The following is a 20,263-nucleotide window of genomic DNA, read 5'->3' as shown; positions in this document are numbered from 1 at the left end:
TATAATTTTATTCAGAAGCCGTAAAAAGCACCACTATCATTACAAATTTGCTAAAAGCTACCAACAGGCCACATCTATAAATATACAACTAAATACTACTACTAACTAACTTACCCTAGCCGTTGTATACTGCCCTCTAGCTTCATTTTAGCTGAAGAAGAGTTTATGAAGTTTTTCAACTCACTAGGAAATTACTTCATAGCTGCAGGAGACTACAATGCCAAGCACACACACTGGGAATCTTGTCTAGTACTCCAAAAGAAAAACAGCTCTACAATGCAATTATAAAAGCCAGGAAGAATCTCGACTATGTCTCTTCTGGTAGACCAACATACTGGCCGACAGACCCAAAGAAACTGCCCGAAATAATAGAACTTGCGATTACCAAAAATATTCCTCAAAATTTGATAAGCGCCGAATGCCTTTCAGATTTTTCATTTGGTCACTCGCCTGTCCTGTTTACTTTACTCCGACATCCAGGAAATTTGGAACAATGGCTTAAATTGACTTCACAGAAAACCAATAGAACTTGCAATTACCAAAAATATTCCTCAAAATTTGATAAGCGCCGAATGCCTTTCAGATTTTTCATTTGGTCACTCGCCTGTCCTGTTTACTTTACTCCGACATCCAGGAAATTTGGAACAATGGCTTAAATTGACTTCACAGAAAACCAATTGTAGGATTTGAACGGACGCAACGGATAACATGTCTTTAATAGAAGTTTCGGTTGGCTCCTCCATCTCCACATCTTCCAGGTCTGCATGATCTAATATGCTAGGGTTAGCAATATTGACTTTAGCAAGGGCAACGGCTAGAATTAAAATTTGCAGCTCCATTGCAATCATCCTATTCCGAGTTAATAACATCTCGTATAGGTCTGCTGTATCAACTTGGAATTTTTTAGCTGACCTCAAAATTTGATTCACAGTAGTAGAACTTTTGTTAATTTAGTCTTGTATTTTGTTATTGAAGTCTATTTGTCTATTGGTTGCATTTATTAATTGAACGTCAGCAAATTTAATTTTAAATTTGATATATTGTAATGTTTGTTCATAATGAGGTAGTCCACCACCAAGGATATTAACTGAGTTTAAAAATGAAGTAAAACTTACTGACCAAGCAATTGATAAAAGCTTATGCCAAGTGGCTAGAAAGAAAATAATAAAAATTACCAAGCGAACAACAACATGGTTCTGTTTGGACTACTTAAGTTTGTCCTTGTGAACCACCCTCCCATTAATGAGGACTGTGGTCCCCATGTCCGCTTTCACGGTTTTTTCCTCACACAAGAGTGTGAGTTTGTTGCCCAGTCGCCTGTTGGACTTTATCACCAACTTCAAACGTCTTGTTCTGCCGGGAAGTATTTTCTCTGGGTCTGAGCATATTTTGGGCGTCCCTTATCTTATCCTGTACCTCCTGGTGTGGGTCATTTGATTGTCTTTGAATCACGTCGGCTGGTCTTTTGTCGATGATCGAGTGGATAGATTTGTTGTATCTGGCAGTGGCCAGCGAAATTAACTCTACCGTGTCAGTTATGCCTTTGTCGAGTTTCAGGCACCTGGCCAACTCTATCAGAGTGCTTTGGAAAACTTCCACTTGTCCGTTCGAGACACTGTGGAGGGCGGTGCATTTGAGATGCTTACGCCGAAATGGTTTTCCAGCATGGTCGAAATAATGTGTGAGTTTAATAATTGTTCATTCATCATAGATAGCCTTGATCTTAGGGAAAACATATATAGGTTGTAGCAGGGACGGTTTTAGATCTAGAATGGTTTTAGAAGAAATTGGCTGAACAGCGACAAATTTGGAAAATTTGTCGATGAACGTATGGAATTATTTTTCGTTGGTGGAGAAAATATCTATATGTTGCAATTGCCCTACATTTTCTGCCTCTCAGATTTTTCTGACTTTTGGATTTTACAAATCCAAAATTTAGTAGCTAGAAATTGCTGAACCAATTCGTAATGTACCTTTGCCAGCATATGCTACTCGCAATGGATGGCATTTACGCATTTAGGAACGATACTGTCTGCGAGCTCATCAAGTAATGACTATTTGCAGGCGAAGTCTATCGTATGCCGTCTCTTTTTACAAAGTGGGCGAAGCTGCGTTTTAACGGAAAGCGTTCCTCCTCCTGAGTTATCTGGTTCTAAAAGCAATTTAAAGGCTTATCTGTAGTTCGATTGTGTGAGTAAGCGATAGCTTACTGTGAATTGTGGCCGCGCATAACTGTGATTCTTCTTCCCTGACAATGTTAAGTTGTTGCCTTAAGAGGGTATTGGCAACGAGGTGGTCTTTGCCGGGCTTGTAAAAGATTCGTGCGCCGGACTCGTCAATGCTGCGCATTCGGATTGGACTCCTACACTGCGAAGGTCGATGGTTAGTGATCGATGAAGATATTTATATCTAATGACGCAATTTGGCCTGAGCCCAAACTATGGCTAACAACTCTCTTTCATTGGTAGCGTAGTTAAACTGACTGTCGTCACTGTTGGGACAGCATTGCGCCAATGCCATACGCCGAGACATCTGTCGTTAGATCAAATGCCTTTTTGTAGTTCGGGTACCTGAGGATGACATCCTCGGATGCCAGGATGCTACGAAGTTTTTAAAAATCTCGCTGCTACGGCTGGGTGAATTCATCTGAATATTCTTGGTCCTATGTCTACAGACACTTCCGCGTTCCCCTTTCAAAATGTCTGAAATGGGTCTTGTTATCGATGCAAATTTATTAATAAAGCATCTAATAATGCTGGCCCAGGTTTGACCTGACCTCGTACACATGCAGAACTTGCCGATCTGCTGGCGCAGTATATCGCCAATTGTTCTTTGGAAAATGCTGCCCAAATGGCAGCATACGAAATTCGTTCCCTCATTTTGCGGAACAGAAAGTTTTTTCGCGGTCGCGTTCCGCAAGGATGATCTGATGATAGACGGACTTCAAGTCCAGCGTTGTGACATATTTGGCCGTGCTTAAGAGTCTCAATATCATCGAGATATTTGGCAGTGGGTATTTGTCAAGTATCGTTCTCTCGTTTAATTTGCAAAAGGGTAACTCCAAACGCATTCACAACAACAACTGATTCACAACAACAATATGATTTACAGTTATACAATTGCAGTTAATATAACCATACAACACGTAGCAATCCTGCCACAATCCGTCCTGACATTTTAAGATCCCCTGAACTTATGATTTTTTGTCTTTTAATTCATTATTTTCAATAGTTTTGTTTACCTATCCAATGTTTAATATTCTGACTATTAAAAACATCTTGATATGGAATACGTGACAATTGAAACTCTTTAAAATCGTTTATCAGTATTTATCATTTCTTAAAACCTTATCTATTACAAATGGACCCTTATGTTTAGGTATTAGCTCCCTTGCAACTCCAACTTAGCAATCGAAATTTTTATCGTAATGTAATAAGATTCTAACCCCTTTTTGTCTAAATCTGTAAAACTATCGGTACTATCTAATCGGTACTTTCTAATTTTCTTACTTTTGTCTTAAATCATCTGTAATCTTCCCTTTGTTTGCGATTCCAAATCAATTTTTTGCTTTGCATTTGCACCATATTTCCCTGTTTTGTATTATTCAACAATAGTTCCGCATCTTCAATAACTGTATCTCAATGATGTAATTTTTCTGCATCTGCTAATTTAGCTATTATTGGTCTCACTATTCGATTAATTTCACCTTCCCATATTATATTTCAAAATTACTAAAAAATTTTAGATGTAAAAGTCGGTATGTATCTGTATGATCTAAAATAATCGGTCGATGCTATAATAACTTCCTTTGTGTTTGTTGTTTTGGGGTTGGCGGGGTTCTATCGCCACTGCTCTGGCTAATCAACATGAACAATATATTGAGGGAACTCAATTGCGGAAGAGTAAAAGTCGTAGCCTACGCAGATGACGTAGTACTGCTAGTATTAGGTTCATGGAAACAGAACATCACAGAACGAGTTAAAAAAGCAAGCATAGCATTCTACTCGTGTAGGAATATGTTTGGAAAAAACTGGGGTATACACCCAAGGATAATACTATGGCCCTACACAGCAGTTGTAAGACCAATTCTGTCATAGGGAACATTAGTATGGTGGTCAGCTCTGACTAGAGCTTACAACGTTAAAAAACTGACAGGAATACAAAGATCACCCTGCGCAGGAGCTACAGGGGCGTAAAGACCATGCCTAGCGACCGCGCTGAACACAATACTGGACAACGAAGTTAAGATCTGGAAACGAGTTCCCAACGACATTCTCAACAAGAGAAGATTGGAAGAGAGAAAGGGTGACCGGACGAGATGAGGTGTCACTACACAAACGGTTCCCCCTACACTGGACTGCAGGGTAGGGGCTGGAATTTTCGCTGAAAGATGGGGGAAAGAATCGAAATTCCACCTCCCGGAATAAGCTACAGTTTTTCAGGCTGATAAACTCGCTATATTGGAAGCAGCTAAGCTTTTAATAAAGCAAAGCCTTAGGAATATCAAAGTAAGGATATACTAGGATAGCCAGGCGGCTATTAAATCTCTCGCAGCAGGAAGGACTAACACGGTGCTAGTAACCGGCCCTTAATACACTTGCAACAAGCAACCAAGTGCAAATAACATAGGTGCCAGGACATAACAACGAGAAAGCAGACAAACTGGCCAGAATGGGGCTGATAACAAAGAATACTACAGTAATGCCAGTATCCTTGAAAACAGTCCAGTCAAGGATTCATGATCATTTTTAAATACATGCTAGCAAGAGATTTATTGTTCTTTTTTTTATTTATTGTTGAAAGTACGCACTACAAAAAGTAAAAACAATTCGCCCAACGACACCAATAACGAGCTTGTTACGCGCGGGCCCTATTAGCATAGTGGGCCGTTATCGAGCTTGCGAGGAAAACACAAATATCATAATATAGAGACATTTATAAAAACCTAAAACAAAGTAAGGTTTATAAAGCAGGGGTAGAGGGTAACATGCTAATGTGATTATAAAGATTACTAAAATTATTTCAAAGAACACGAAAGGGATCATGCTGACCAAAATTTAAGGTACATCTTGGTAAGTTAAGAGGATGGTAGTTGCGGGTTGGTCTAACAGTCACATTTAAAGTTAAGCGGCTTACTTATTCTATGGAGTCGAGATCAATAATAATTTAGTTGTATAAGGTTCGTCGAATTCTTTCGACTATCGCTTAATAAACCCAAGAATACTCATAGCCTTGTTTAGATTAGACTTTTTGTGACATTCGAATCTCCATCTTGGGTCAAGAAGAACTCCAATTCAGATTTAAAAGGTTAGATTGACACCATCTCTGAAAACAATCAATATCAGACTGTAAACCGAAACCCGAATTCGCCCCCGTTTCTCGTAGCATAAGTTAGGTTCTAAAAAAAAATTATTGAAATATTAAAGTTAGTGATCAATCGAACATCATCGCACCCACTCCTTTTCGTCGTCGTGCGTTCGCAATAGTTCCTTCACAAGTTTCGCAAAATAAATCTTCTCGAACTACTGAAGTCACAAGTTTCGAGTTATTAATTCAAAACAGTATTAAATTTTCAGTCCTTCTTTTCAAATAACTTGAATTCCAATTTAATAGATTATTCGAAAACCGAGACTAATCTTATTTAAATAAAAGCATAAAATGATTTACATCAGCCTGCATTTAATAATTAAATCTCTTAACAACAATAGATGTAATTTCAAGTAGGTTCGTGTTAGTAGACCGTCGCTTAACAAAAGCATGTTGATAAGGTGATATAAATGAGGAACACAAATTTTGCAGATGAGAAGTAATAATTCGCTTAAATTATTTTGGTATTGCAGACAATTTGGAAATACCTTTATAATTTTGAATATCTGACATTCCTCGCTTTTCTTGGAGTGGAATAGTAAAAGAATCTTTCCAGATAGTTGAAAAAACTGATGTTGAGGTAGACAATTAAAACAGTTTAAGAATCGGTTAACAAATAGTTGGGTCACAAAACTTAAGCATGCACACAGGAATCCCGCCCGGCCCTGGAGAGTATGTTGGTGTTGTGGTCTCTAAATCCCTTAGTATAAAACTTTCTGTTATTACCGGGTGAAAAAAATTTAACCTGTTAAATTGTAAGGGTAAACTGAAGTTGTTTTTAGGTTTTTAAGACTTTGAAGCTCTTGTGGAAACCACGGAGTTCTACTATGTCTTGGAGGAAGACTGTCAGGAACGCATTCATTAAAAAACGTATTGAAAAAGCTATAGAATAATTCAGTGGCACTTTCCATATCCATGCAATAGTATAAGTTTGTCCAGTTATATTCGGAAATCAAGTAGTTTAGCTTATTAAAGTCGCATTTTCGAAAGCACTTCGTTTTAGTTTCACAAACTAAATTGTCGATTCCATTGTGGGATGGTATCTGGAACAAATACCAGATCTAATTGCCTATTTAAAGAGTTACGGATAAAGCAAATTTAATGTAATGATAGGTCTAAAAATCCATCAACAAAGTTATGATCCGACAAAGGCGTCTAAACAATTGAGTCAGTAGGAGATGACCAAGATATATCATCCCTGTCAGAAAGTAGAGATAGAACAGAATTAATAGCAGACGAATGATGTTTATAAATTAAAATGTCAGGGATATAGGTAGAGGTTACAAAAATAGATAAGGCATGTAAGAAAACTTTTACCCAAACAAATTCTATTTCTTTGGGGTAATCAGTCTGAATTATCGCCGATGTAAGACTGGAATTAACAGCAATAAGCACCCCACCTCCCTTACGGGAAACGCAATCAGTTCTCTGAGTGTTAAATTTTTTTTTTTTTAATTGCTTTGCTATTTATTTATTGAATCTTTTCCCTTCGAATACTAACAATAAGTGTATCAAATGAGTTATGGGGCCCTGGGAATTATTGCTGGGTCGTTGCGTTGTAGGCGGGTTCTGCTGGAAACCCGAGTCAAGCCTCTTGCGAGATGATTTGGGTGCACAGAGAGTTTTTATTTGTAGGTCGCTTATTGTTTGTCTATTTCATCTTTTATTGCAAGAATGTCGAGGTTCCTGTGGATGTTTTGGTTGAGAATATACCATGGGGCCCCAGTGATAGTTCTCAGGATTTTTGATTGTGCGCGCTGTATGATGTCTATATTGCTGCTGCTCGCGTTCCCCCATTGCTGGGAGCCATATGTCCAGATGGGTTTGAGAGGGGAATTGTACAGCAGGACCTTGTACTCCATACCACTAACCATACAACATATAGACTGGTCATTTCATACAACGAATTTTGACACAAACAGATTTAAAGCGGGAGGCCCTCCGTACTCACAGCAGCAGGCCCCTGCACTTCGTGTGCGTTCGGGTTTTTTGCTCTCTCATACTCATTCTCATTTTTATGCTCGCGCACTCAATGCAGAGTTCAGTCGTTTAGTCGCAGAGAGGTGCTTTTTGAAGAAGGCTATCCTGCACTTGAATTCGTCTTTGTATGTATACGTGATCATGCATTCTCATACACGGGAGCATGTGTGCGTTTATTTCATTTCGGCGCATCAAGAATATTTTGTCTTTTGCCACTTTTCAAACTTGGTACCCTAAGAATATGGGCGTATTTACTATTGGGTTATGATATAAATATTAATATTATATGTTATAATATATTTTTTTAATATTTCAGCATATATTTTATTTTTGTTTGCAAATTCAAATCAGTGGTAGCAGTAAAATGTTTTACATATATGTATGTATTCGAATTTATAGAAATCAGTCCACTGAGATGGGAACAGGGCATATGGCAGTCGTGTCGCTGTTTTGCGAGCGGTTGGTGCCTGCATACCCTACCGACGATTGCTTCTAAGGGGAGCGGGCTTTTAGGACACTTGTTTAGTGATCTTTGGTTGATTTATTTCTTAATGACTCGCAATCTAATTTTAATTGTCTTTAAACAATCCGTTATAATCCAAGATATTGGTACAACTTAAATCTAAAATTGTTATCATTAAAATAAATTATTATCATTAAAAAAAATGCGGATTTTTATATTTGTTCCATTTACCTTTACAATAATATAATAAGTATTTTATTATTTATTACTTGTTTAAAGACAATTAAAATTCCTTAAGACGTTGTTTTGAGGATGGCGATCTGTTGGTTTGCCAAGCCTCCCATCGCCTCTTTTCCAGTACAAGCTAGATTAGATTTGTAGTAGTAGATTTGTTTTGAAATGGTTGGCTTGCACGTCCTTCTTTTGGTGTTGAAATAGTGGCTGATGCCAGGAGTATATCTTCAAGAGCATCGGTAGAACAGTCGATGTCCGCTTCGATGTTGAGCTGCGGGGTTAGTTCAATGTGAGAACTTATATATTTTTTATATTTTAGCCAGTTGGTTCTGGCCGATGTCAGCCTGTGGGGGTGGTCTGTGGTTTATGGACTTTGAAGAAGAGTTATAAGCACTGGCGAATAGGCAGATAAAAGGTTCGAAAGCGCTTTGGCGCTTTTTATATTACTTGGAATGTTTTTTGTCACCGCAAAATCAGGGACTTTTCTGGGTTCTGCTGGCCAGTATGTGGGGCTATTCAGTTTGATGATTGCATTATACAAATGCCTTCTTTTGACAGTCACGAGTCGTGATCCCCAGTGCGTATGTTTAGCATTATAGTCTCCTGCAGCTATGAAGCGATCTCCAAGTAAGTTGTAAAAATCCATGAATTGTCATTCAGAGATCGTAAAGCAAGGCGGGCAGTACAAGGCGGCTATAGAAAGGTTTCCGTTAACTGACTGAATTATGATAGACGTGGCCTACAAGTAGTTTGTTGCACACCTTTTGGTGAAAATGGTGCTTGATTCGTTTCCTAATTAGGATGCCGGTTCAGCCGTGGGTTTTACCATCTGGATGATCTGTGTGGAGAAGGTGTAGCCTCTTATTTGGAAGTCGTATTTGCTTGTGAGGTGCGTCTTTACCAGTAGCATAATGTCGGTATGATTTACATTCAGGAGCTGTGTTTTTTTTAAGTTTGTGCCGGGAAACGCCATTGGCGTTCCACATGGTTATTCGTAGGTTTGCCATCAATTATTTGGACTGCTTAGCTGCAAGCAACTGTAACACCATGTTCTGAATTTGAACCAGTATTTGCATGGTCGATTTCATGAAGGACATAAATTCCATCATACTTTGTTGCATGGTAACCATCCTGTTCCTTTTATGTGGCTCTTCCACTATAATTCTTCGGTGCAATAGGTTGGTAGACTATATCCATTTCCCGCTAAATAAGACAGTTTTTCAATAAATTGTAGAGCAAACTTTTTTTTTGTAACGACCTGCGTAACTCATAAAAAATTATTTCAGAATTCTAAAACAAGTCCTTACAATTTTTTTAAACTGACAAACAGACACCGAAGCATTTTAATCTTAAGATATACTAAAAAAAATTATGTTTTGAACAACTTTTGAACAGAGCATCAAATCCAAGCAAATTTTGTGTCAATCGACGAGTATTTTCAATAAATTTAAGCTTTGCTAAAAAGTTGAATATTTTGCCAACCCGGGCTCAATAACTCCAATTGAAACAAGAAAGAACTCTATAGTCGATATCCCCAACTGTTAGATTCCCGATACTCAGCTAACAACTTTCAAACTAAATATTTCCCCACAAAACAATCGAAGTCTAGCTTAGAGCGTGCTGCACCCCCATCCACCGCTAGCAGTTCTGTCGTTCTCACTTTTTCTCTCTCTCTATCTGTCTGTGGCTGAGCTGTGGCAGAGGGGCGGCAGAGGGGCGGCAGAGGAGCGGTCTAATAACTTTTAAAATAAATAACAACAAAAAATAGCAAAATTTCAGTTCTCAATTAATTCTTTGCATAATGCAAACATTGGTTAAATTCGTAACGAAAACTTAAAAATGTTACAATGTATGTTCTAATATTTCGTGTGGTGTCCTTTGGCATCTAAACTGCATTTTGGCGACGAGACATGGACTGTATAATTACATTTAGGTCATAGTACTCAGGTATTTTTTTCCATTCTTCTTGTATTAAAGCTTTTTTATTGGTTGGTTCCCGTTTAGCCACCTTCTTCTTTAACAAGGCCCACAAATTTTCGATTTTATACAGCAGCCAGGATTTGCAAAGGAACGATTTATGTTTGGGGTCGTTGTCCTGATACAGTCTGTGTTGAAGTTTATTTCGGTTTTGAGGGTTCATGAACCCAAACGCCTTCACGCTGTTTGTTAGTTCATTATTTAAAATGTCCAAAAAAACTCTTTATGCCATAAAAAATTCCAAGCGATCCAACACCTTTGGATCAAATACATCCCCAAACCATTACAGATAGTTTGCCAAACTTCACTGTTGGTATTATATTCTTTTCTTTAAAGGCTGTTTTCGGCATTCTCCAAACTTTGCTGGGCCCATCATGATAATATAACATTATCTCTGTTTCATCGCAAATGACAACATCGTTCTAGTACTCCGCCGGCTGGTTAGCATTGGCAATAGAAAAGTTGAGCCGCACTTGTGAGTATTGAGTACTTTTCTTACACTCTCGTGGCTCACTGTTACATTGCAATCATTTTTGAACTCCAATGCCAACTGCCTGAGTGTAGTTTGCGGATTTTCGCCAATCTTTTTCAAAATATTTGATTGATCACGCCTGGTGAGCTTTTTTGGTCTGCCTCCAGAATTGTTCAGATGAAGCCGATTTTCCTTTTCTGCCCGATAAATAATGTTGTATATTGTCCTTAATTTAATATTAAACATTTTTGCTAACTCCTTTGCCGGTTTATTCTTATAATAATTAAAGTAAACTAGTTGAATTAAACTTCAACACGTTTGCAGGCATTGTTAATAATGCAAATTGCAGTAAATTATACACTTGCCCAAACCAAAATCGTAATGAAAATAAGAGATAAGAACTCATCCAAGGCGAACGAATTTATTTCACTCGAATTTGATTTACCGTTATTTGGTTTTGTGCCTCTCTTTAGCTTGTGTTTGCAAAGAATTAGTTAACAGGTGAAAATTTGCTATTTTTTTGTTTTTGATATTTTTTCTGAGTTTTATGTTGAAATTTATATTTTTTTAAATCCATAATTGTACCTAAGATTCACCCTTACAATAATATTGTAAAAAAAGAAAAAATTAAACAAATCAAATTTTTGTTAATTAATATTAAACATCAACATTAATTTTATTGACATTTTCTATTTTGCAAAGAATTATACAACCTGCAGTAGGAACACAACTTTTGGGAAAGCTTATCGCAGATAGCTTAAAACTGAGAGATTAACGTCCAGACGGACTGACGCACGGACAAACGAAAAAACGGTCGGACGGACGGATCAAGAATATATATACAAGGGTTTGGTGCAACGTACGGAGCCGGGAGCCGGAATGGCCAATGCAGTCGGAGCAATGTTGGATTCAGAGACTGGCTACAATGCTAAAATACCTGTAGACGAAGGAATTAGATTCGTCGGAGAGAGACACGTGTTTTCAATTCCTGGGATATTCTTGTCATAATTGAATGACAGGGCATGATTAAGGTTTCAGGCAGGTTCAAGTCACCATGGTTTGTGCGGGGTACCTGGGTGATTCATGCGTATTTTATCTCCTCCTGTTCCATTTTCATTGCCTTTTGTTTTTCAGTAAGAAATGTATTCATTTCATATATATATAGAATATTTTATTATGAATAATTTAATTTTTTTTGTTTGGTCTCACATTTTTATACCCTTGCAGAGGGTATTATAATTTCAGTCAGAAGTTTGCAACGCAGTGAAGGAGACGTTTCCGACCCTATAAAGTATATATATTCTTGATCAGCATCACTAGTAGAGTCGATCTAGCCATGTCCGTCTGTCCGTCCGTCTGTCCGTCCGTCTGTCCGTCCGTCTGTCCGTCCGTTTATATGCAAACTAGTCTCTCAGTTTTAAAGCTATCTGCATGAAACTTTCCCAAAAGTTGTCTTTCTATTGCAGGTAGTATATAAGTCGGAACGAGCCGGATCGGACGACTATAGCATATAGCTCCCATAGGAACAATCGGAAAAATAATTGAAAAAAAATTATAACTTTGCTGTTTTTTAATTTTTTGTTTAGTTCTTCGACATATAGCAATGGTTAAATATTTCAGAATTATGGTTTAAATTTCATCAAAATCGGACGACTATAGCATATAGCTCCCATAGGAACAATCGGAAAAATAAATGAAAATAAATTATAACTTTGCAGTTTTTTAATTTTTATACCCTTGCAGAGGGTATTATAATTTCAGTCAGAAGTTTGCAACGCAGTGAAGGAGACATCTCCGACCCTATAAAGTATATATATTCTTGATCAGCATCACTAGGCGAGTCGATCTAGCCATGTCCGTCTGTCCGTCTGTCCGTCCGTCTGTCCGTCTGTCCGTCCGTTTATATGCAAACTAGTCTCTCAGTTTTAAAGCTATCTGCATGAAACTTTCCCAAAAGTTGTCTTTCTATTGCAGGTAGTATATAAGTCGGAACGAGCCGGATCGGACGACTATAGCATATAGCTCCCATAGGAACAATCGGAAAAATAAATGAAAAAAAATTATAACTTTGCTGTTTTTTAATTTTTTGTTTAGTTCTTCGACATTTAGTAATGGTTAAATATTTCCGATTTACGGTTTAAATTTCATCAAAATCGGACGACTATAGCATATAGCTCCCATTGGAACAATCGGAAAAATAAATGAAAAAAAATTATTACTTTTCTGTTTTTTAATTTTTTGTTTAGTTCTTCGACATTTAGTAATGGTTAAATATTTCCGATTTACGGTTTAAATTTCATCAAAATCGGACGACTATAGCATATAGCTCCCATAGGAACAATCGGAAAAATAAATGAAAAAAAATTATAACTTTTCTGTTTTTTAGTTTTTTGTTTAGTTCTTCGACATTTAGTAATAGTTAAATATTTTCGATTAACGGTTTAAATTTCATCAAAGTCGGACGACTATATCATATAGCTTCAATAGGAACAATCGGAGAAATAAATGAAAAAAAAATTATAATTTTTCTGTTTTTTAATTTTTTGTTTAGTTCTTCGACATTTAGTAATGGTTAAATATTTCCAATTTACGGTTTAAGTTTCATCAAAGTCGGACGACTATATCATATAGCTCACATAGGAACAATAAAAATATATAAAAGACCTATCAAATAATTGAGCTGCAAATCATCATAGCTTCAATGTTTTTAAACATATACGCAAGTAAATTATAGTTTTAATGTTTTCAAAAATGTTTAATTCTTGCAATAGCTGCAAGGGTATATGAACTTCGGCTTGCCGAAGTTTGCTTCTCGTCTAGAGGATTTGGAGACCACAATACTAACATACTCTCCAGGGCGTGCTTCTTGGGTGCGTGCTTAAGTTTAACTATTTGTAAACCAATTCTTAAACTGTTTCAATTGTCTACCTCAACATCAGTTTTTCCAACTATCTGGAAAGATTTATTTTTGAACCCCATAAACAGGGAGGGAAGTCGGATGTTTAAAAGTTTAGATGTTTTTCTAAATTATTTGCAATATCTAAAGCATTTGTGCGCAATATTACTTCTCACCACTCATATCACCTTATCAATATGGTTTTGTTAAGCAGAGGTCTACTACTTGAACTGACATCTATTATAGTTAAAGGGTTCAATAATAAAATGCAGACTGGTGTTATATATACAGATTTTAGTATGGCTTTTGATTCTGTAAACCATTCTCTTCTTTTATTTAAATTAGATCGGCTCGGGTTTTCGAATAATCCTTTAACTTGGATTTCAAATTATTTGAATGGGAGAACGCAGTTTTCAATATGATTATCGAAACATCTGGAGTGCCTCAGGGTAGTCATCAATGATCTTCCTTCTGTCATAACACATTCTGAGTATAAATATATGCTGATGATGTTAAGCTTTGTTTGTTATCTGGTTTCGACTTACCGTCTGATATTGATTGTATTTAAAGATGGTATCAATCAAACCTCTTAAATCTGAATTACCTAAATGTAACGAAATGACCAAAAGTCTACTGTTAACAAGGCTACGAGTGCTCTTGGGCTTATTAAGCGATGGTCGAAAGAATTTAAAAATTCTTATACAACTTCTTTATCATTTACTTCCCTTGTCCGTCCTAATTTCGAATATTGCGCGCCCCTTTGGAGTCCATAATATCATGTACACATAGATCATATTGAGTCGGGGAAAACATATTTCTTTTTTTCGCCCTTCGTTGTTTGATCTGGGATCAAAACGTAAGGTTGCCTTCTTACTCTAGTAGATTACTATTGCTTAATTTAGCGAATAATGCTTGAAACTATTTTTTTGCACAATCGTGTCAAAGGTGATATTGACTCCATAGAATTGATAAGCCTTTTAACTTTTAATGAGCGTTTTGGGCCAACCCGCCACTACCTCTATCTTGCCAAGATGTACTTCAATTTTTGGCCTGCATGAACCCTTTTCCAGTTTTCACTTCCGAAAGGTTCACACGGATCAGATCCGCAAGAACAGAAATTAATTCTTTTTAAATTTTTTGCTATTACTTATTGTGCAAATGAAATTTTTGATGTTTTAAGAACATTGTTGCATAACAGATTTGGTAGTAGTAACATATTTCACTTTTTAAAAATTATTTTGTGATGGCACCTCAGAATCATTTCGATTCTAATTTACTGGAGATTTGCAAATCCGCTGCCCCTGCTCGAGATTCCGAACGAATTTAATAGAAACAAAGCAAGAGTTGCCATGGTACGAAAAAATATTTATTTTCTTGGGACTTATTTTTAGCAAGCGCACTTCGGTTTGTTTTTATATGGTAGGGTGTAACTTATCTAAGTTTAGTTTAAAGGTGTTTTTCTGCTTATTACCCCTTAAATTAACGTACTTATTGTGCAACGCGTGTTGTGTTGGAACCTTTTGCATCGTCTTTGGCAACTTTGGTCCTGAACACTATTTGTAACAAGTTTGCAACACTAGTGCCAAGCAGCAGATTCACTCAAGTTGGTCAAAACTTTTGTGGGTCAGTTTCAATCACTGCCTTTAAAATAAGTAGAATTTGTTATTTTTGGCTACCAATGATTTTTTGACTGATTTTAGACATTAACTGTGTGCACCAATAAAGCACAAAGATTAGGAACAGCAGCGGGCCAAATGTTGATCAGAGATTTGCCTGGGAAACTTGTGCAAATCATCTTAACAAAAGTTAAGAGCAGTAGCGGCAGTTAGCTGTTTTATTTCCCCCCAAATAGTAATTTCCTTATAAAATTTGTTAGCAAGAAAGAGAACTTTGGATATGTTAAAGGAAAATCCGCTAATGCTAACGAATTCACTTTCGAGTGAAAACTGAAACAGGCCTGATAATTCAAATTTCCATAGCAATGGCGTGGCAAACAAAAATTAAAATGAATTTCAATATCAACGCGATATACAACCAACAGCTTATGTTCCTCGACGACTTCTTTGCCCCTTCTTGCTCCCTCCGTTCTCAACTCTTGCAAACTGGTTCGCTGATTGTTCTTTCGCAATATCTCGTCGTGAAAAGGTTGGGAACACACTTCCCAAACATACACCTCAACCTTACATACATACATGTATTCATTTATCTCTTAATAGTCATATTTATTTCAAAGCTTTTAAAGGAGAAATTCAAATTTTTTCTAATGACGGCAAACATTTTTCAAAAAATGTATATTACAATTTCATGTTTGCATAATTGCACAATGATTTAAAAACAAATAATGAATGAAACTTGGTCTTTTGGACTCGGTAAATGAAATGGGAAGGAATCTTTGGCTCAGTTCTGGTTCACACCGATTAGGTATTAAATACTAGTATATTTGATGTTTGGTATTTATATTTTAAGAAAAGTACTTCTTCATGGATGCATAATGATAAAGCTTGAACTGAATTGAATTATTAAACGCCATTTGGCTTGAATGGAAAATAAAAAATATCAAATCGCGGCAACCGTGCTTTTATCGCTTTTGTGCAATGCTTACCACAACTGGCACTTATCGTGGTAAGAACTACTTTTTAGACATCCATAAGATTTGTGGAAAGGGGCGAACCCTTGTAGCATTTGCTGCAGACGCATCTCGTCGTCGTCGTGATCAACGAAATTAGTTGTGTCGCCATCTCCGCAAAAAAACTGAGCCAGATTGAGAAAAAAAATCTGTTCCAGGGAAATTTTTGTGAAGTCTGAAGTCCTGTTCCTGGCGTTCCGGAGGTATGTGGAGTAGGCTAGATCAAGACCGGAAATATCCGCAATTCGCTCGTCGAGATACTGCGTCTTGATGCGGTTCATGCACACCAAGCCCGCCTTAAAGCGCGGTGAGCTTATTATTTCAGTGCCGGTTTCGTGAGCGTTCCCGCGACTGTCGAATAAAAGACCTGTGGTATCGACGGAGTGCATCAACTCATGGGCGAGCACAAATCCCAATAGACTATACTTGAACACGTCGTGGCTGTCTGATACGAAGAACGGCTCTTGAAGAAGGCCATATGGCACGATTATGACGTTCTGACGCATCAGATAGTATGGGCTGGAGCTCATGGCTGTGTTCGGATCTGGCATGAAGAAAAACTCTTCGGCACTCAGAACCGTCTGGTGAAGTTGAGCCATTTTCTTTCGGGTGCGAAACTCCAGCAGCTTAAGGTGTTCCCGACCGTAGTCCAGGTCTGCGGACGGAAACACCAGGCCGTCATAGTACTGGCTGACGAAGCTCCGATGGTCACGGCTCCTAGGCATGTTGCCGATATTGAGGACGACATCTTGCGCCTTCCTGGCGACCATGCGCTTCTGCTTGTTGGTCAACCCAAGGCTATTTTGATCAATTTGTAGCAGGAACTGTCGGCGCAATTGCTCAAAGAGTTCTTTAACATCTTCGGTGTACTGGTGCAGGGTGGCAGGTGATAGGAATCGCTCCTCGTAGATCAGGTTCGAGGCTAGATTCAAGCCTCGGCGCATGTCCTTTATGCACTCGACGGGATCTCTGTCATCCATGGAGTCCTCTAGGATGTAAATCACGAATCGAGTCATGATATAGCTAGCTACCACCTGGGCATCTGAGGAGTCCATCAGCTGCTTAAGTGCAGTGAAATAGTGCAAGTTTTGAACTTGCAACCGAAAGTAGGGTGATATGCGGTAACCAACTATTAACTCAAAAAACATCTGCCAATCGTGGCCGGTTGCGCTCTCCAACTGATGTACACTAATAAGTTGGCTCTCATCGTCGTCGTCGTCTTCGACTAAGATCCGAATGGCGGACTCCAACCTTCTTATCTTTCGCGCCAGAGGTAGTACACTTTTTGACGGGACTTTCGTAACGTGAAGAGTTGCGATTGTTTCCATGAAACTATTTAGGTGCTGCGACTCTCCCTCGAAACTGGGCTTACTGAGGTCCAATAAAAATTGGCTGCTGTTCTGAAAATTCGGTGTTATTATCACGTTTATTAAAACATTGGAGAGACCGTAGCGATGCAGATATCCCAGGGTCTTGATCCACTTAAACTGATGCTTGGGCCAGGCGGTCGCACGGGGAGTTAGCTGGGGCCATGTAAGATCCTCGTCTGGAGGAGCCAGTCTTAGATAGTGTTCTGCACTGCGCGTGTTTAGCGAAGCGTTGCGACAAGTGACGTAAAATCGCAAGGCTTTGGCTTCCACACTCGACTTGATTAACCCTTGCAACTGATATCGCTGGTACAGCTCCTCCATCAATTGGACAAGGTTCTTATTCACCTTATGGTCTAACATCTGGGTGATCTCGGAAAAGGGATCGTTGATATGTCGCTCAGCATACTTGCCGCACGCATACTCGAAGTAATTACCGCAGGCATTGGCATCCTCGACTACATAGCTGAGAAGGTTGTTCAGAAGCCGAATGTTGGAATTGGCCTCAGACTTTTGAGCTGTAGAAGCAGCACAAATGAGAACAAACAATAGACAGCCAATCCACATCATCGCGGCGAGCAAACTGAACGAAAATCAACGATTACAGATTTGTTTGTGTACCACCTTTATCAGTTAATCAATGTGAGCAACAACTGATATTTATGAAGAGATAACCTAATGCGTCCTCAACTGGGATTTCCAAAAATTAATAGCGCATTGAATTTGCATTCAGCAATGCACTTTCTTGTACTTGCTTTTCACTTACGTGTACTTTGGTGACTCAATAATCATTTGATCGTTTTCGCGAGTCCAATAGTTTAGCGAGGTCGGGTTCGCCTCGATGAAGCACTCAAGGGTGATGTTGAATCCCATTGGTGTGCCCACCAGCTGATGCGGTATCCAAACCATTGGCGAGACTAGAAGAATAGATCCGACCATTTTATTGAACTATAAGTTTATTCAAGAAGCTTATTTATCAACCTACAGTCAACGCTGACTTTGATTCGTTTTGATACGCTAGGCGGGACTCCGTTTGAGGCAATGCATAAGTATGCGCCCATATGCAGGCGCGAAATTTTCTCCAGTTCGAGGGAGTCGGTCTCCAGTTCAGGCACTGTACATTATTTGGAGAAATTTAGTAGAAGCCTAAAAACTAAAATAGAAAGTAACTCACCTTCGAGCGACTTGTTAATCACTAATTTGTTGCCATCATCTCGTTTCCACTTGATGGTAGGTTCGGGGCTGCCTTTCGCCTTGCAGCGTAGCGTTACGTTATCGCCCTCGCGCACGATAATGTCGCTGGAGGTCAGGGCATCGTCAATATTGGGCGGCACTGAGAAGGGCAAGGAGTGATTATTGAGGAAGAATTGTTTGTGTACCAAAAATATAGAATCAAACAAAGCTGTAAGTAAATGCAAGGGGGACAATATAATATTGCCAAGAATGCGGCAAACGGATAGAAAATATTCTTGTCAACACTCTATTAAGGGGCTATACCAGTGTAACCCTCACAAAAATAGGCAATTTTTGGATTTTTTTATAAGGTAAATTTTCAGCTTTAATTTAACGATGGGCTGACTGCTGAGGCTCAAAAAAAAGAGTACTCAAACTGCTGTCATGATACCGGTCGAATCGTTGCTAAGATCAAAAAAAATTCCAAAAGATTATGAAAGATAATAGATTTCCCCAATGACCTACAATCTTTAAAAAGTTATAAATATTAAGAAAATACCATCGGTTTGAAAAAAGGCATTTTTTGGGGTGAAAAAATGATTTTTGATACCCTTGGAGAGGGTATTATAATTTCAGTCAGAAGTTTGCAACGCAGTGAAGGATATATTTCCGAACCTATAAAGTATATATTCTTATGAATTTTTCCCAAAAGTTGTCTTTCTATTGCAGGTAGAACATATGTCGGAACGACCATAGGAACAATCGGAAAAATAAAAGAAAAAAAATTATAACTTTTCTGTTTTTTAATTTTTTTTATTTATTTGACATTTATTAATGGTTAAGTATTTCAGAATTACGGTTTAAATTTCATCAAAATCGGACGACTATGACATAAAGCTTCCATAGGAACAATAAAGTTATTGAAAAAAAAAATATTTTTACAAAATGTAACTTTTCTATTATGTAATTTTTTTTTTTTAAATTATTTTTGACTTTTTAATAAGTTCAGAATTACGCTATCAATTTTATTAAAATCGGACAACGATATCGTATTCCTTCCATAAGAACTTTCAAATAATTGAGCTGCAATTAATCGATTCGGCTTAGGTAGGTTCAGGGTTCGAACCTAAAATATTGATAGGGCTTACGAACCGGTTTGTCGATATGGTGAAAAAGGGTTCAAAAGGGTAATTTAAATAATAATGCCCATTTTATTTTCATTGTTTTTCGTAATAATGTGTACCTTTGCATTAAGTCTTATAAATTAATCGATTTTTAAACTCGTTTTTTTACGTTACGTTTACTTGGACACTTAAAGATTTTAAAAAATATGTAATTGTACCATGTATGTAAAATCTATATGGCATTCCTATAAATACTCCAATGTAGGTATACTTTCTTAGACAACTGTATACGAGTTATAGAGTTACTTAATTGAAATTGGCAAATTGAATTGTGTTTGGTGCATTGTACTGTGTTACCCACATTATTTGTTTTAGTAGAAGTAATTTATATTTTAACATAACGAAAACACCTCTCAAAGAATTAAAGCTTTTTGTCTATAAGGTAAGAGCAATCTTAAAATGTACATTATAACTAATAGTTATAAAAAGGTATCTGCATTTAACTTTCGCAAAAGTTGTCTATTTATTGCAGGTAGTACATAAGTCGGAACGAGCCGGATCGCATAGCATATAGCTCCCATAGG

At 37.7% G+C, this 20,263-nt stretch overlaps 1 protein-coding gene across 2 annotated transcripts in view; it reads right to left on the bottom strand.

Moving 5' to 3' along the window:
- LOC108150075 (neurotrimin) overlaps positions 1 to 20,263 on the bottom strand; it is a 137,171-nt gene that overhangs the window by 30,451 nt on the left and 86,457 nt on the right. The window contains exons 4-6 of one of the 2 annotated variants that reach the window (XM_041708755.1): positions 18,557 to 18,715; positions 18,368 to 18,496; positions 18,149 to 18,299 (exon numbers count right to left, since the gene is read on the bottom strand). In XM_041708755.1, coding sequence (XP_041564689.1) covers positions 18,149 to 18,299; positions 18,368 to 18,496; positions 18,557 to 18,715 — 439 coding nt within the window. Of the gene's footprint in view, positions 1 to 15,991; positions 17,983 to 18,148; positions 18,300 to 18,367; positions 18,497 to 18,556; positions 18,716 to 20,263 lie in introns of those variants that run through there. The other variant, XM_041708754.1, reaches the window with a different exon arrangement.

This window comes from Drosophila elegans, unplaced genomic scaffold, assembly GCF_018152505.1.
Source record: "Drosophila elegans isolate 14027-0461.03 unplaced genomic scaffold, ASM1815250v1 contig_397, whole genome shotgun sequence".
NCBI classification, from domain to species: Eukaryota; Metazoa; Arthropoda; class Insecta; order Diptera; family Drosophilidae; genus Drosophila; species Drosophila elegans.
Note: the sequence above shows the minus strand (reverse complement) of the source record. Positions and strands in the feature narration are given on the sequence as shown.